The sequence below is a fragment of the Puma concolor genome, chromosome C2, assembly GCF_028749965.1.
Source record: "Puma concolor isolate L17-30 chromosome C2, mPumCon1.1.hap2, whole genome shotgun sequence".
NCBI lineage: Eukaryota > Metazoa > Chordata > Mammalia > Carnivora > Felidae > Puma > Puma concolor.
This window is the reverse complement of record NC_141675.1, coordinates 78062034-78080013: the sequence shown is the minus strand read 5'-3', so window position 1 is coordinate 78080013 and position 17980 is coordinate 78062034. Positions and strand designations below refer to the sequence as shown.

Here is a 17980-nt window from a genome sequence, read left to right as displayed (position 1 = left end):
CCTGGGGAAAAAATATTTATGACTAACACTGCTTTGCCTTGTAGGGGAAATGTAGCCTTCAAGGTTAAGAATTCATTGGAAACATAATCCATTCAGTCACTCAATGTCTTAGTCCATTCAGGCCGCTGTAATGAAACACCACGGACAGGGTAACATAAACAACATAAATTTATTTCTCAAGTTCTGGAGGCAGGAAGTTTGAGATCAGGGTGCCGGCATGGTGGGGTGAAGGCTCTCTTCTCGTTTTGTCCTCACATGGCTCTACCCTCATGACCTAATCATCTCCCCAAAGCCCTCTTCCTAATACCACCACACTGGGGATTAGGATTTCAACATAGGAACTTTGGGGGGGGGGTACGACACAAACATTCAGACCAGAGCACTCATCAAATATTTCTTGAACTCCGCCTTTGTGTAGAGAACATAAGATTTCAGGTAGAAGACAATTTGAGGGTAGTAAAAAGTATCATATATTTTGCAGGCAAAATGATACGATACACACTGGATTTGAAGAAATCAAGACATTAGACCTAGCTGGCAGTTTAGATTCTCTTTTAAAATGGGTAGGGGCGCCTGGGTGGCGTAGTCGGTTAAGCGTCCGACTTCAGCCAGGTCACGATCTTGCGGTCCGTGAGTTCGAGCCCCGCGTCAGGCTCTGGGCTGATGGCTCAGAGCCTGGAGCCTGTTTCTGATTCTGTGTCTCCCTCTCTCTCTGCCCCTCCCCCATTCATGCTCTGTCTCTCTCTGTCCCAAAAATAAAAAAAAAAAAAAAGTTGAAAAAAAATAAATAAATAAAATAAAATGGGTATATATGGTTCCTGAAGCCATTATAAAATTTTTCTTTCTGGACAACTCTGGTTTATCCTCTGGTGTTAGTCTTGTCAGCAGATCTGGTAACTTTTTAAATAACATTGTGAAAATGTCAAGACATTTCCAAAAGCTTAAATAGGAAAATTGAGTGATACCATAATTGCTTACTTTCTAAACGTAGGTAAAATAGTGATTATAAATGATTTTCTTTAGATAAAGAAAAGTAGACTTTTCAAGGACATGTAACTTTTGTTTACACTGGGGTATCAACACCTTTCCTTATTATTTTTCCAAAACTTTATGAGAGGAAAGGTGACGAATGACAAAGGGACAGTGCTGAGAACCACCGGAATATGCACTGCATTGGAGAAGTGCTTTGTTGTTTTTTTTTTTTTAACATAGTCTTTTCTCTTTTTTTTAATGTTTATTTATTTTGAGAGAGAGAGTGTGCGGGTGGGAGGGCCAATGAGAAAGGGAGAGAGAGAATCCCAAGCAGGCTCCGTGCTGTCAGTGTGGAGCTTAACACAGGGCTCAAAGTCATGAACCAGATCATGACCTAAGCTGAAATCAAGAGACACTTAACCGACTGAGCCACCCAGGCACCCGGAAGAAGTGCTTTCTATGTCAAGTTGTCTGACTCTCCCTTTTCATTTACTAACAACATTCTAACAACAAGCTTAGTCATTTTCTGTCTAAAATGTCCAAAAACATTTGATAACAATTGAGGGGTAGCTGCCATGATGTCACCATCAAAAAATCATGAGACTCTTATGACTTCTAAATATAATCTTACAGTTCCGAGCTTATTTCATGTATTTAGGAAAAGCAGTTGGCATTATGTAGGAAAGGAAAGATAAAAACCTATCCTTTCCAGTCAGTCATTGGCAGGACTTTCCTTTATAAATTTATCGTCTGTGATAGTCATCTGTCTCATTTGCTTACTTCTGAGACCCAAATTTGGGGTTGGAGAAGGCACCTGAGAAATCAGTTGGCCAGAAGAGTGTTCAGTCTTAGCAGAAGAAAACAGATGCTCACTACGCTCATTCTGCCTAATATAATCACTAAGAATTAACCAAACACCTGAAAGTATATTAGGAGTAAGCACTGAGTCATACAGAAATTTAAGTGGGTCACCAGGGCACTGACTGTGGTTAGCTATCTAATGAGACCTTTGATACACTGGAGAGTAGCCGGCACAAAACTTAACTCCTCCCCCACCCTTCAAGATAGCTGGACAGAGAACAGCGATTCTAACTCCTCGGTAGAAGAAGGCATCCCCCATGGTGTAGCGTCTTTTAGAGTTTGTCCTTCTACCTTGGGTAAAATGCCCTCTGTAAAATGACTTCGCTCCTAGATAAGACAGAAAGGGAAAACCTGGTTTTATGTTGTTTCATTTTGCTACCATGTAAGTCATCTTGATTTTAAACAATTTGTCCTCTCAGAATCACATATGGAACATGCCCTTGACTTCCAAACATTACGCAAGAGCTCTGTGTATTATTTCATCAGTTTTGGAAAAGTAATTGGCACTTATCTCAAAGGATTGGTTATGAAACCTGCCCTTCCTGGTTGGTCGGTAGGAAAGGCACAGAGCAGACATGAGCACAAAGCATGAAGGTTTCCAGGACTTGTCCTTATGCAGTTAGCCTTTCCTAGATCATGGTTTAGTCCATTGTTGTCTTCCTTTGCTTTTAAATTTTTTGAAATGCCCTTAAAGTTGAGTATTTCTTACTCAGAGCTGATATTTAAAGCCGCTCTAGGAAGGACTTTTAAAAAGTCATATATTTAATTTATATGCCTCTGAGTAAGAAATGTGTTTGCCAGGGCAGTCTCAAGCCTCTGATAAGCTAACGTGGAATGTCCACCGATGTATTTTTGGCTCTTTTGCCCTTTTTGGAAACAAAATTCTTCCTGTCTGCAACTCTTGGTATTCTCTCACACCTGCATTTTTCTTGACGAACCATCACCTGCAGGAATTTTTAAGGATTTCAAAGCCTCTGGGAAGCAGACCCAACACCAAAGAAATTGGGGGGAAAGACATGGCTATTCAAAATGATGTTGAATTGTGACTTTACAGAACTTTTCATTGGTTTTAGATGGAAGGCTCTGTGTTTAAGTGTTTGGCTTTCTCTGGCATGAGACTTGACCTGACTCCCAAGAACAATCAGCTAGTTCCAGGGTTTGCAGAAGGAAGCATTGTGCTCCCTGTTAATCGGCTGTCCTCTCTCCGTTCCCCCCTCGTCCCTCTTCTGATTGCAGTGGTGCTTCATGCCCCACCTCCAACCAAGATCAAACGGGAGCTGCACAGCCCCTCCTGTGAGCTGTCGTCCTGTAGCCATGAGCAGGCTCTCGGTGCTAACTATGGAGAAAAGTGCCTCTACAGCTATTGGTAAGTGGAGCCAGAGCGAGGCTGGCCAGAAAGGAGCCGTCGGGCCGACTGTTTCAAGTACTATTCAGCAGACACTCAGCGTAGCGTTCCTGGTCTTTCATGGCAACGTAATCCCCTAGTGTAGGCCAGTCCAAATGGGGCCTTTGTGCTGCACATAAAAAGCAAAACTGCTAAACTGGCTCCATGGGGGAACTGAGTTCATGGGGTACTGAGCCCTCCTAAGGGAAAGAACCTTGAATACTGGGATATTTGATCTGTGGCTTCTAGGGAGGGAATATATACTTCTTCATGTCTATCATATGTTAATGTGAACTTTAAGCACCAAAGAAGTAATCTTCAAATCAGAATATATGAAAAAGTCCCAAGGCTTGTGCCCTTTACTTAGGAATATCCAGGCCCCAGGAATGAGGCTTTAATTTTAAATCATTCTTTGCTCTAGAAGATAAACATAGATCTGCCTGAAAGGGGGAGAAGAGTCGTTAATTCAAGTGATGTTACAGCAGAAATTTATCTGCAACAGAGATTCTGACTAGTTCCTGGGAACCCTGGAATACTTGGGAGAGTGGGCCAGAAACCTCCCAGAGCAAAAACTCCCCCCTCTCCCACCCATCCATCCCTACACACGCATACATGGAGAATTCTGTTAGAAGGGGGAAAAAGGAAACCGGAAACAGAGGCTAAAATTATCTTTGAGAAGAATCACTAGAAGTGTTAAACAAGTCCCTGTGACGCAGTGTGTTTGTCACTTTTCAGAGGTACAAATATTCCCTCGGGGCTGCCAGCAATTTAACTATGTTAATGCTGTCATTTCCTGGCAACATGGACTGCAACCGAGCCTAGCTGTTCTGCTGGATCTGGTGACCATGCTAATGGCTTCATTGCAGCTTAACGGTTCCTTCTCTTTTTCTGTTTACAGTGCCTATGATAGGAAGCCTCCCTCTGGGTTCAAGCCATTAACCCCTCCCACCACCCCCCTGTCACCCACCCATCAGAACTCCCTATTTCCCCCACCTCAGGCAACTCTGCCCACCTCTGCACATGCCCCTGCAGCTGGCCCGGTACAAGGTGTGGGCCCCGCCCCCGCCCCTCATTCGCTTCCTGAACCTGGACCACAGCAGCAAACCTTTGCGGTCCCCCGGCCACCCCATCAGCCCCTGCAGATGCCAAAGATGATGCCTGAAAACCAGTATCCGTCGGAACAGAGGTGGGTACTGATCTGAGCTTCTTTCACTGCCTCCATCGCCTCCCCTTTGCCCTGTGGGGGGAGAGGAAGCAGATAGTCATATTTACCAGGTCCCTATAAAGATCTCAGTGCATCGAAGCCCCTTGTGAGGTAAGATGAATGATAATATGAATATGACCTGTTCTTGAGGCACTCCGAATGATTTATGAAGTAGATAAGGGAGAGATCATTAGTACTGTCCCCCCATTATGGAGGTAGAAGCAGAGTGGCTTGACCAGGATACACAACCTGCTGACCCTCCCTGAGGGCAAGTCTCCTGGCTCCTCATTGGATCCTGCCTACTAGAATGCAGCCCTGGTTTATGCTACCCATAAATACTTTATTAACATTTTGCTTGCGTATTACAGAAGGTTGCTGAATTATAAAAGGTATTATCACTCATCTGATTTTAACACATTTTAACAGGGAATTAGCTAAAGACCTTATCTGTAATTACCTGCTTTTGAGATAGAAATCTCCTGGTTTCATTCCAGGTAGGTAGTTCTACATTCCTAATAAGAAAATTGAGGCATCAGAGTCATTCATTTGTCGAACAAACTCCAGTAGGAAGGTAACCTACCTGCAAACATCAAACTTAATGTTTTAGGTCCCAGCCTTGTAAGTCCTTTATCGGGGTATTCTAGAATTTTGTGGATGCGTGCGGCCCTCCTTTACATAGGGTGTTCCGGGACCTGTCTTTTTCTTTCAAGTCTCTCTGGGATGTATGTAGGTGAAGAGTCATCAGCGAGGATGTTACCAGGGGTTGCAAGATGGTGACCATTGCCTTTCCTTTCTGTCTTTCTTGTTCTGCCTCGTGTGGGTGTGGAGGTGAGGGGTAGGAGAGGGAGGAGGGAAGAATATACCTTCCCCAGGCCTGGTCCAACCCAAATGCCTCCCAAAATTTGTTTGAGGGTCACTTTATTTCTAGATGAAATACAGAAAAAAAGCAAGCGTGCTTGTTTGGTTCTGATCCCCTTCCCCGCCCCTGCTGTGAAAGTCACCCTAAAGAACTACATAATTTGCCTGGTTAGTCTTTAGTCCTCTCGTGAGGCCAAGAGCCGTGAACGCTGATGATACATAGGGCCCCAGGGGGCGAGCGCTGACTGGGGGACTGGCTCGGCAGAGGGCCCTGGTTTCAGCAGAGAGCCCATCTGAAGGAGACAGCCACCACGAAGTGTTGCCAGTTTATTACCTTGTTAACAGCCTTGCACTTCTTCAGGAGAATTTGGAAATGTGGATTTTTGTGTAAAAACCCCAGGTTGTGCGGTTTTTCTTTTTAGGTTGGCAACTAACTCAAATTAAAAACAACAGCAACTCTCTGCAGACTAAACAAAACCTCCCTGTGGGCAGAATCACTCTGCAGGCCTGCCAGTTGGTAAACTCAGGCCTGGACACCATTTTTATTTCAATAGTTTTTTTTGGTGTTGTGTTTTTAAACAGTATCTTCCTGGTGTGTCTGCAGGGATTATTAAGTAAGGAGGAGGGATGAGGTGGAGCATTAGATTTGGTATTTGAAATACTTAAACAAACGTTCTACCACGTGTAAGGGGAAATTATTTCATGTTAAATCTCTTTGATTCATAGTCCCCCCTCAATCCCTGTTTCTTATCCAGGGGGCTTGTGTAAGGACGATGTTTGTCCTCCCACAGTCCCGGCAGACAGGTTTGTCACCAGGCTACCCAGCCCCCTCCCACAAGGGGGAGGTTTGATCCCTGAGATGTAGGAGTGTCTTCCCTCAGGGGTCCAAAGAGACAGAGGCAGGGACCAGAAACCAGGTGTTTCTTTTTAGGGGGAATTCCTCCCTGAACTTTTCCTGTCCGTCTTGGATTTACCTCCCCTACACGCTGCCATTGGGAATATGGGTCTACAATAAAAAGACCTTGCACACACTGGGCGGGTACAGAGATCCTTGAGAGAACTGGGGTGAAGGGCAAAGTCCTAAATCGATGAAGTAAAAGCACCACTGAGGCAGTTAGTCTTCTACCCCAGGGCACTGTAGTTGCAAAGTTGCAAGGGTACAGGAGTTCCCGTGGAATTACTCAAGATGCAAATTCCTCACTCCACCCTTGATTTTGAGTTTGGTGTGTCTGGGGCATAGCCTGGATACTTCACTGTCCCACTTGGAGAAATCACTATCCGGCTGTCTCTTCTGCCCCCATCCTTACTCCACCCCACCTTTTCCTTAAGCGTCAAGTACCCAGTACTCTGAATTTTGTTCTCTTGCCCTTGTCTGTTATTAACGGGGGTGTCCATGTGATATTTGTGTGATGCAAAATACATCAGAAACGTGGCAAATGATTTTGCTTGTAGATACTGGAGAGCACACAGAAAATGAGGCAAACTAAAATCTCTGGTCTGATTTTGTAAAAGTAACAATAATTGCGTGTGTGTGAGAACAAGCTTAATAATCCCACCTCTAATAATTGTTACACCTGCCTGAAATGGGGTAGGTTTTTTTGTAGTTTGCTCTTTGCTAGCTTTTTGTTTAAGCAATATTACTTCAAAAGTAACCCCCTAACAAAAATATATGGCATTTTGCAGGATAGAAGGAACTACGGCCTTATTTGAGCTTTTTATTAACAGTCCTGTAACAGAGCAGAGTGAAATACACTATTTCATAGATAAGAATATTAGGCCTCAGAGCAGCTAAGGGACTTCCTCATGGTCACATAGCCGAATACAAGGGCCTACATTTAGAAACCAAAACATTAATTCATAACTGCACCATTTGTTTTGGTTATGATGGCAGGGGAGTGGTGGGGGGGAGCGTTGCTAACTGCCAGAACTTTATCCATGTCTTAAATTACAAAATCCTACTAAATTCCTACTTCACTTATCTAAACTCATGTTGTGACAGGTATCTTTTTTGTTTTGCTCACAGTATGCCTTATCTCTGCAGTTGAATAAACTTTTTGAGGTTTAAAAACCATGCTTTAGACCCTTCTTGGCCTGGTATCTTACTTGTCCTCAGTGTATGTTTATTGATAGTGATAGCAGTTTGCTAGGATTATACTTTAAACAACATAATCTAGGCAAAAGTATATTCTTAATTTTCTGAATGATCTTAGTATATAATTCTTCACAACTCATAAGTTATTTTTAGAAGATAAATACTGTGTTTGGAAGCCATGATTTATATTTGTGATTTCCTCCCCCACAAGGAGGGAAAAAAAAAAAACAAACCATGTAATTTGGCATGTTGAGACATGTTCCATTTATCCTTAAAGACCAGCCGCTCCTTAAAGAGTGGGTGTGTTTTTCGTTCAGCCATCCTGATCTCAAAAGTTTTTTCATCATACTGTTTATGATGTGATGTTTACATGGGCTAGGTGGAGGAATTTAGAAAATGTTCCTACCTTATATACCCATTGTACCGGTCAGGTATGATTTTGTCCTTCGTTATATACCATTTCTCATTACAACTCAAGGTGAAGGAGTCCCCACAATTCCATTGAAAGGGCTCCACTAGGAAATTTATCATCGAAGAATTTTGGGATACCCTGCTCTCTCACCCAGCACCAAGAAGCACAACATTTAAGAGAGTACTGCTAGTGGAAGAATCCCCCACTTCTTGATGTTCCCCAGGGGCATCAGTGTTGTAATAGGCTATCCTGCTGAAATTGATAGAGTGCTCCCAAGTCCTCAAGAAAGGGTCAGTCAGGCACAGCATCTTCTAGAAGAGCAAATCGCCTAACCTGTTTGAGAAAGTTCTGTCCCTCAGTGGTTCTGATCAAGGCTTCAAAGCTTAAAGGAATGAGCTCAAGTGTTCTGGAATTGTGATTTGATAGATAACTACTCATTCCCTGAAGATGCTGTGTTTAAATTTTTTTTTTCAACGTTTTTTTATTTATTTTTGGGACAGAGAGAGACAGAGCATGAACGGGGGAGGGGCAGAGAGAGAGGGAGACACAGAATCGGAAACAGACTCCAGGCTCTGAGCCATCAGCCCAGAGCCCGATGCGGGGCTCGAACTCACGGACCGCGAGATCGTGACCTAGCTGAAGCCGGACGCTTAACCGACTGCGCCACCCAGGCGCCCCTGAAGATGCTGTGTTTAATATACTCAAGTCTTTCTGCTGTTTGTACTTCCCCCTCTTAAAGTCCATCCCCAATAAATTGCCATTCATTTTTGTCCTTTAGATTTTGTAGTTTTTAGAGAGGGAGGAACTTGACTGTGAGTCATATTTGTAGCCTGGCCTGGAATGAAGTGAATGTGTCTGACGCATCTCCTCTCCACGCACGGCTGTTAATAGCATGTTATGTATGGCAGCACACATTCACTTTGGGATCCGAAACTGAGTCTCTGAGATGCTTAATGGAGCCTTCTTTGACAGGCTGAATAATGTACTTCTGATGGTTACAGTGTGGGGTGTTTGTAGTTCCTGAATCTTAAGAGGGCTTGTTTGTAGCATTTCACCGTGTTTACTATAGGTTTTGTTGTTGTTGTTGTTGTTGTTGTTACCTTTTGTCAGGCTAAAGGAAATTTCCTTGTATTCTTCGTTTACTCAGAGTTTTTAATATGAATGGATATTGAATTTGATCATTTTTTCTGCCTCTGTTGAGCTGGTCAAATGAATTTTCTCCTTCCATTTCTTAAATGTGGTGAGTTACACTGGTTTATATGCAACCAGCATTGTATTCGTGTGATAAACCCAACTTACTGGTTATGGGTTACCTTTTTTAACATCGCTGGACTTTGTATTCCAGTATGGTATTTAGGACTTCTTAAAAATTTTGTAATGTTTTATCTATTTTTCATAGAGACAGAGTGCAAGTCGGAGAGGGACAGAGAGTAAGGGAGACGCAGAATCCAAAGCAGGTTCCAGGCTCCTGCCAGCACAGAGCCTGACACGGGGCTTAACCTCGCGAACCGCGAGATCATGACCTGAGCTGAAGTCAGACGCTCAACCGACTGAGCTAGGTGCCCCTGTATTTAGGACTTGTGCATCACTATCTATGATTGAGGATAATGTATAATTTTCCTTTCTTGTATTATCCTTGTTGGGTTTTAACATTAAAGTAATTTTCATCAGATAAATAGAGGGTGTCCCCCTTTTAATGTATACTAGAATAGCGCATGTGAAATTGGAATTTTTTATTCCTTGAATTTTTGGAAGAATTTACCAGTAAACCATTTGGGCCTGGTATTTTCTTTGTGGGAAGATTTTTAATTACTAGTTAAGCATCTTCACTTTTCTAGTCCTGCTCTGAATTTCTGTTTAGTTGAGTGAATTTAATAAATTACTTTTTCTGGGAAATTTTCCATTTGGTGTGAGTTTTAAAATTAATTGCCGTGAAATCTCTAGTTAGTCCTTGGCAGACAATATCATTTGTCTTTTCAACAAATCAGCTTCAGTTTTGCTCATCCTCTCTATTAGATGTTTTCTATTTCATTGATTTCTCTCGGCTCTTACGAAAATAATTTTATTATTTCTACTTTCTTTCAGTTTACTGTTTTTCTTTTCCTAACCGCTTTGGTTGGATGATTCACCCGTTAATTTCTTAGCTTTTTGTCTTTATAGTATAAACACATAACCAAATAAAACTTCTCCTAAGGCTGGGGTGACCATACATTCAGTTTTTCCCAGGTCAATATGGTTTATGCCTTATCTGGAAGTCACTACTCATACCTTTCCTTTTTACTCCCCAAAATGTCCTGATTTGGATAACCAGTTATTTGATTTCCCTACCCAAGTCCTGCTTCAGCTGCATACCCCAAGTCCTGACTTAAATTAATTCTGATTTGATTTAAAAGCTCAGTTCTAAGTGTTGTCTATTTTTTTTCTCTCAATCCTGTAGTTCTTTAAAAATATATTTCTTAATTTCCAAACATGGGAGTTTTCTAGCTGTCTGGACTATATGATTTTTGTTTAAATACCATCAAGGGAGTATTTAAAAGCAGTTGTAGAAACAGTATGGGCTCCGGAGTTAGGCCTGGGATTGAGTCCCGGGAGCTCTGCTGTTTCCTATCTGTATGACCTCAGGCAGGCACTTAAATTGTCTAAGCTTGGGTTTCTTCATGTGAAAATGGAAGAAGAGTAGATAACTTCCCACATAGAAACATTGGGTGGGTTAAATGAAATCATACTGGCACAGAGAAGGTACTCAATAAATGCTAGCTTCTATGACACTTTTACTTTTTAAAGATTGCTTTTATAATCCATAAAGAAAGCTATTAAAGGAATCTTCCTAAAATGATACAGATACCACAACTTAGGAACTTCTGATGCTTCATCGGTCGATGCTAGGTTTTTAACGGGTGAAACTCCCTTTATCTATAATCTTTTCATCGTCAGACTTATTAGTGTTGTACATATAAAACTAATACTTTCGGCAGCTGATACTCTGGGGACATCTTGTATTTCCATCACCTTCCTTCTTGCATGTTTGATGTTGGGAAACCAGACAAACATCCAGGCCTTTAAAGGGCATATTTTGTTCCTCCTCTATCAATGTTTTATCACAGTTTAGATGGTCCAGTTTGCATGTACACAGTGCTGACAGACCTCACAGAGCCCTGAGAGCTTTTGCAGAGTTCTGTGCTGTGCTTTTAGGGAGTGTTTGAGTTTTGTTTTGCAACAGTGTCTGGCTCTTGGTTTATGGCAGGAAAATAAACATTAGTGTGAAATAAATGTGAATGAAAATCAGCACTTTCATTGTGAGAAAGGAGAATGGATTTTGGGTAGGCAGCTAGTGGACTCTGTTATGTGCGTGTGATAGTTTTCTCCCTGTTCCTTAAGATCTCCCCTTACATTTGTATAGCTTCTGAATTTAGTTTATTGGGGGTTGGGGGGTGAGATGGGGCAGTTGATGGTGGTGTTTGAAGGTAGTGTATATTGAGAACTTAACAGTGTGCCAGGGGTGGTTTCATGCATTGGTTTATGTAATCTTTACAACAGACCTTTGGAGAGGTATCCGGGTCGTCCTTACTTTATTGACAAGGAAAATGAGGCTCAGAGCGGTTATATAACTCACCCAAGGTCACACAGCCAATAAGTGGTAAAGATTGGATTTCAGCCCAGGATCTTCTGCCTTCACAGCCACAGCCTCTTACCCAGCTATGCTGCTTTCCTGTTGTATCTTCTCTTAGCCTAAATGGAAACGTTAAGTACATGGTATTGGTTTCTTGGCCGATTTTATGTATCCTCTCCCAGCTGGCCTCTGAACCATGGCTACTTTACCTGGCACCCATAGCCACTGTGTAGCCTTCATCAGATCCACACTTTTCTCCTTTCTTCCTCTAAGCATTGTGTTTACTCTGTGTGTTGGCAGCAGAAACCGAAAAGGAAATGCAGAAAAAGCATCTAACGGTTTTCATAACGTAAACCAAATGTTGGTAGCGTGGGTGAGCTCTTGGGAGGAAAGGCGCTATATAAATCTGACAAATAAATAAATAACTGTTTCTTTAAATAAACTGGCACTGAAAAAGCCTTAATCCGTAACCTATTGAATTTAAGCTCACCCAATAGTCAGAAATCTCCTTTTGCTCACCAACTGTGAGTTCACCACAGCCTGGGGAGTTCTCTTGGGATGACGGGTTGGGGGAGGAAGGGGGGAGAGGGGGGTGAGCAGGAGAAGGGGTTTGTTAGGAACCAAGCTGCCTCTCCAGTGAAAATGATTGCCTGCCTCAGTAAACAAGAGGCATCTTTGTCATTGCTGTATTATATATACAACACATTCTTAGATACTTCAAAAGGATTGCGGGAAGGGGAAGGGGTTCAAATGAAGGGCAGTGAGTAAAGTTCACGGGATGTATTTTAAGGACAAGAACGGAATTACTTTACTCATCTCTGCAAATAAAAGCCATTATCAACAGCAAGCTCTGAGAGAATCTTTCTCCAAGTATGTTGGTTCCGTGATCTACCCTTAAGATCCCCTTTGCCACTGCCACTCCCTCAAAACAAACCCGGCCTGAACCATCCCAATTATAGACTCTGTTCTGCAGATCCCAGGCCCTTAAGCACCGTGCACCATTGAAGTGCAGCTTGGGGGAGGGACAGGGGCTGCTGGCTGGTGCCCATATGGAAGTACCTTTTCCTGAAGGGACCACACCAGGCCGACTCTAAAGTTTCATTCTGGAAGCTGAGAAGATAGGCACCGAGAGGAAGGGAAGGGCTTGGGCCTGCCAGCAGAGGCTCTGGTTACAGAACTGAGCGGTTCTGTGCCCTCTCGGCGCCATCAAAGGAAGTGACTTGTGGAGGTCACCTTTGAAGGTGCGAAGATGGTGGCAGAGAGGAGAGAATGTGGAAGACGTGCCCCTGTTACTGTTCCTTCCTGCTAGCAATAGGTTTGGTACCTGATAAAAATAAGGCCTTGAGAGTATCTTCATCTTTCTCTTCTGCCCACTTCTTCAGAATTTGCTTCAGAAATTTCAGGTTTGCAGTGTGCTGCTGGGGCCTGTGTTCTAAATGTCAAGCCTAAACCCGGGTTTCAAATTTGCACTTCTTCAAAGACCATGGAAGGTTTCCTTAAATAACAGCAACCTTGAAAATCCGCATTCCTGATGAAGTTGCACCGCAATGCAGTCGGCGCCCCGGTGAAAGGCTCTCAGCCCGCCGAAGCTTCCGTAGTTTGTAAAGCTTGCTTCATATATTGGCCAGATAAATCCTGATGCCTTTGGTGTCTGGGATGAAAGGATAGGTATTTGTAAAATTGTTTGGTGGTCTTCATGTTGTGACATGATCTTCCGGTGCTGCTTTTGGTAAGGTAGTAAGGAGTCACACAGAGTGAGTGCCATGCTAAACCCCGATCTAAACGATGTTTTATATGCATCCTGATCTCTTCAGTTAAGGATTTCAAATCTTGATGTTCTACAAATCTGTTGGCCACCTGTTGCCACAGATTGATTCAAATCAAGTTTAAATTATCTCAGGAAAACTATTAATAGGGTTCAAGCTAAATTTGGAGGGAGGCCTTAATATGACAGGATTCTATTGTTGATTTTTAAAATACCAGTGAAATTAGTGCTCAGTTTTTTATTTTTCCCTGAACCTTGGCTCCTGCTTTCTACCTGAGGGCATATATTCAGAAATGCTTTTCCTTAAACACATGGATGAGTGCCTTATACATATTTCATGGACTGACATCTCTCTTCGAGGGTTACACTCTCTGACTTCTACACCGGCCCCGCCGAAGTCTACCCCAGTGTGTCAGTGTGTATGGCTGTGGCAGAAACCAGGCTCTGTAGACATGATTTTATTTCATCGTTCCAGCAGCATTTTGGTGGCTGATACACCCCATGTTACAGAGGAGGAAACTGAAGCCAAGAAAATCTGCCCTCTGTCACTTTCCTTTTTACAGCACTGCCTTTCCAACAAAGAAAGGCCAGTTGGCACCGTTTCAGATTTTTCTGACAGCTAAAGGGTATTTTCTTAATAATTTTTCTAATTTTTGAATGTTTGTTTATTTTTGAGAGAGAGAGAGAGAGCACAAGCAGGGCAGGGGCAGAGAGAGAGGGAGACACAGAATCTGAAGCAGGCTCTGCACTGTGAGCACAGAGCCAGACGCAGGGCTCCGACCCACAAACCGTGAGGTCATGACCTGGGCCAAAGTCAGATGCTTAACCGACCTGAGCCACCCAGGCGTCCCTCCGACAGCTAAAGGATGTTATGATATTCAATTAAGAATAAAAGCGTTTTATGGTTCTGTCTTATTATAAGATAATAACGCATATTTATTAAATTGTAGATGAACAAAAAAAAATCACCTAAAATCATAATCAACCAAAGATAAGCAGTATTCACATTTAGGTGCAGCTCTTCCCAGGATTTTGTATGACACCACAAATACTTTTTTTTTCATAAGTACTTTTTATTTTTGCAAAAATTTGATGTTCTTTGTACTTTTTCACAATATATCAAAAATACCTTTCCAGGTTCTTACATATTTGTATATTACATCATATTTGTTGCTTTCAACTGAGTAGCCATATCATAATGTACTGAGCCACATTGGTGCCCATCCTTGTAGCTAACAGCGCTTTTTATGTGCCAGGCACAGATTTATTAGCTGCCTGTTCATCCTCCAAGTAACCAGGACAAACCTGTTCTCTCTTAGTACTTTTCCAATTACTAATGAACTTGAACCTTTTGTTTGTTTATGATCATTAGTATTTCTTCTTTACTGATTTTCCTATCTGTATTCTTAGCCCATTTTTTTCTACCAGGATATTCATAATTTTTTTTTAATGTTCATTTATATTTGAGATAGAAAGAGACAGAGCGTGAGCGGGGAAGGGGCAGAAACAGAGAGGGAGACACAGAACCTGAAGCAGGCTCCAGACTCTGAGCTGTCAGCCCAGAGCCCGACATGGGGCTCGGGCTCAAACTCATCAACCACGAGATCATGACCTGAGCTGAAGCCAGACACTCAACCGACTGAGCCACCCAGGCGCCATAGGATATTCATTCTTTACTGATTTTTAAAGGCTGCTTCTGTCAACAAATTTAACAGTGCTGTATCTGTTAGAGACTTTTCCCCAGCTTGTTTTAGTTTGGGTTTTGTTTATTTTTTCTGGTATTTTCTGACTGTTACAGATGTTTTCTTCAGTTTGTTTTCTTTTTATTTTGTTTGTGGTGTTTTTTGAACTATAGAGATTTATACAATGAGGAATATCCATATTTATCTCGATGATTTCTGCTGTTGGTATGATGTGTAGAAAGGTTTTCCCTCACTCCAAGATCATATATTTTCATATATATATATTTACTCTACCACTAAGGTTTCACATTGAAATCTTGAATCCATATGAAATTGGTTTTGACATATGGTATAAAACAGGATCTAACTTTTCCACCATTAATTTGAAATGCTAAAACTTTAGCAAGTACTAGATTTTAGAATACACTCGACATTTTATGACTTCACATTCAGTTCCTTTGATATGCCTATCTTTCATTCCTTGTATTACTGTTTTAATTATTGCAATTTTACAAAAGTTGTGAATATCTAATAGAAATAGAAAATCATTATTTCTTTTCAACAATTATTTAATATTTTAAATAAAGTTTAGAATCATTTTGTCCGGTTGATTTTGGGAAGGCATTGCTTTTACAGAATAATTTTCAGGGAACCAATGGCTTCAAAATCCTAAATATTTCCTCTTTAATTAAATTTTCTTTCTTTTCCTCCAAAAATAGTTTTAAGGGTTTTTTTTTTAAAGGTTTTTATTATTTATTTTTGAGAGAGAGAGAGAGAGAGAGAGAGAACATGCAAGCAGGGGAGGGGCAGAGAATCAGAAGCAGGGTTCAAAATCACGAACTGTGAGATCCTGACCTGAGCCAAAGGTAGATGGTTAACTGATTGAGCCACCCAGGTACCCCCAGGTTTAAGGTTTTTATTCTTATATGGCTTACACATTTCCTGATTATCCCTGAGGTTTTATGTTTTTGATTGCTATTATGAATGGGATTTTTAAATTACATTTTCTAAGTGGTGAATTTGTACTCTTTGGTCTTTAAAATTGAGTTCTGTCTACAGGGGAAAGAATGAATGAACTAGTAAACATATGTATATGTTAGTACTATTTGCAGATAAGTGGTCTGATATATTTAGGTACATAATCTGGCCCAACTGTACAGATAGACTGTGCATGAAATAAACATGCATGGGAGATAAGAGGCTACCATGTCATTGCTTTGATCGCTTTTTTGCCACTCCCTTACTCAAGAAGTCTGAAATATGCCATATAATTTTGGGAAGAGGGTGTCTGAACTTCTAATTCCCAGTGCTAAATCATAGTAGGTATTTATCATGTTCTTAGTTAAAAACTGTAACTACTTTCTTCTTACAGATTTCAGAGACAACTGTCTGAACCCTGCCACCCCTTCCCTCCTCAGTCAGGAGTTCCTGGAGATAATCGCCCCAATTACCACCGGCAAATGTCCGAACCTATTGTCCCTGCAGCTCCCCCACCCCCTCAGGGATTCAAACAAGAATACCATGATCCACTCTATGAACACGGGGTCCCAGGCATGCCAGGCCCCCCAACACATGGGTTCCAGTCACCAATGGGCATCAAGCAGGAGCCCCGGGATTACTGCGTTGATTCAGGTTAGCATAAAATCATGCCACTCCTTTCTTCATTCTCTCATTTATCTGTCTGGTCGGTATTGTCTTCTGTGTGCAGGGCCGTAGGGAATCATTTTATAAAAATCACCCTCTAAGAACTTAGGAACTAGTGAAGCAGACTTGTTGATGCACAACCAAATACAGAACAAAACAGAAAAGCCATCGGATGGTAGGAAGTGCAGGAGGCATTCAAAAGTGGTGGGGAGTACTCGTCCGAGTCCAAGACTGAAGCTCCCGTCTTGGCAATGCCCTTTTTAAGACCCCTTATCTTAGGGTCACTGGACAAAGGAAATACCATTTCTGCATTTTAGTCCTGCCCCTAGCTTCATGGATTTCTTTTTGAATACAGTAGACTCATAAACTCCCAGTGTGAGCATAAGGAAAAGGGTCCACATGGAGGGTGGGATTCTTTCTCTTCTTGGAATGAATGGTACTCTGAGAACACACCTGGGGTGACATAGCAGTACAGAGTGCTGGGTGCACCATGGAAAAGGTGGTCTTGATTGCTTCATGGGATTCACTGCCCTGTTGCAATGCTTTCATTGGGGGAAGTTCCTGGTAACCTTCAGAGGCTGCTGGTGTACATGGGGAGAGGTAACATGTTAGGGGACTTAGGGCACCCGTTGTCTGGTTATGGGACCTCTCGTCTAGAAATGGAAGCATTTCAGGAAGTTTAAGCTGTACTTGGGAGCTTTCCCCCTGCCACCCCCCACACTACTCACTAACTACATACCTTACAGGCCAGACACATTAAATGAGGTCATTAGGGGAGAGGAGGGTGGGAATTCTACAGTTTGCACATTTAGAAACTGTTTCCTCCTCCTCTTTTCCTCTTCTTTCAGAAATTGCTTAAACTTTTTCACTCTTTTCTTGCAGTTGGTGCTAAGGGAATTTGAGGGTGGTGTGTGGGTTTTCAGCCTTTTCCATGGGTGTTTTTCTTGAAGGCTCTGGGGAGGGGTGGGGCAGTATGTATTTGAATGCTTTTTGCAAATGGAATAGGATATAGAATTTGCTCTTGGCCTTCTGGGAGATAATATGTAGATTGATTAATTCAGGCAGAAATGGGTTATGAGAAAGCCTGGGGAGGTAGACAGAAGGCAGACATCTGTTGCTTTATGATAAAAAAAAAAATCAAGTGTATAGGTATTGATAGCTTATAAAATTCCCACTGGGCTTTCCTTCTGAAGGCTTTGATGTATTTTTCTCAGGAGCAGGCATGACCAGCAACATTTTTCCTTTGGGATTGACATTTTAATCTGTCCTGATGAGTTTTTCACCCCAGACTATCCCTGAATTCAAGACATTCAGCAGATGTTACCATATCTGTAATTTGTGTGTCCCAACTGGGCACAACTCAGCTCACCAGCTTTCCTCTCCATAGACACCTTGATAATGTAATGCTTGAAGAAGAGTTCACTTGAGCATGGGTTTGATTCTGCCAGCTCCAACATGGGGAAATGTACTTGCAAACTACAATCCCCTCCCTTCTG

At 42.1% G+C, this 17980-nt stretch overlaps 1 protein-coding gene across 1 annotated transcript in view; it reads left to right on the top strand.

Moving 5' to 3' along the window:
* The window catches only part of ETV5 (ETS variant transcription factor 5), a 61258-nt gene that overhangs the window by 25474 nt on the left and 17804 nt on the right, over window positions 1–17980 (top strand). The window contains exons 6-8 of the mRNA XM_025913289.2: window positions 3070–3199; window positions 4116–4403; window positions 16213–16472. Coding sequence (XP_025769074.2) covers window positions 3070–3199; window positions 4116–4403; window positions 16213–16472 — 678 coding nt within the window. The remainder of the gene's footprint in view (window positions 1–3069; window positions 3200–4115; window positions 4404–16212; window positions 16473–17980) is intronic.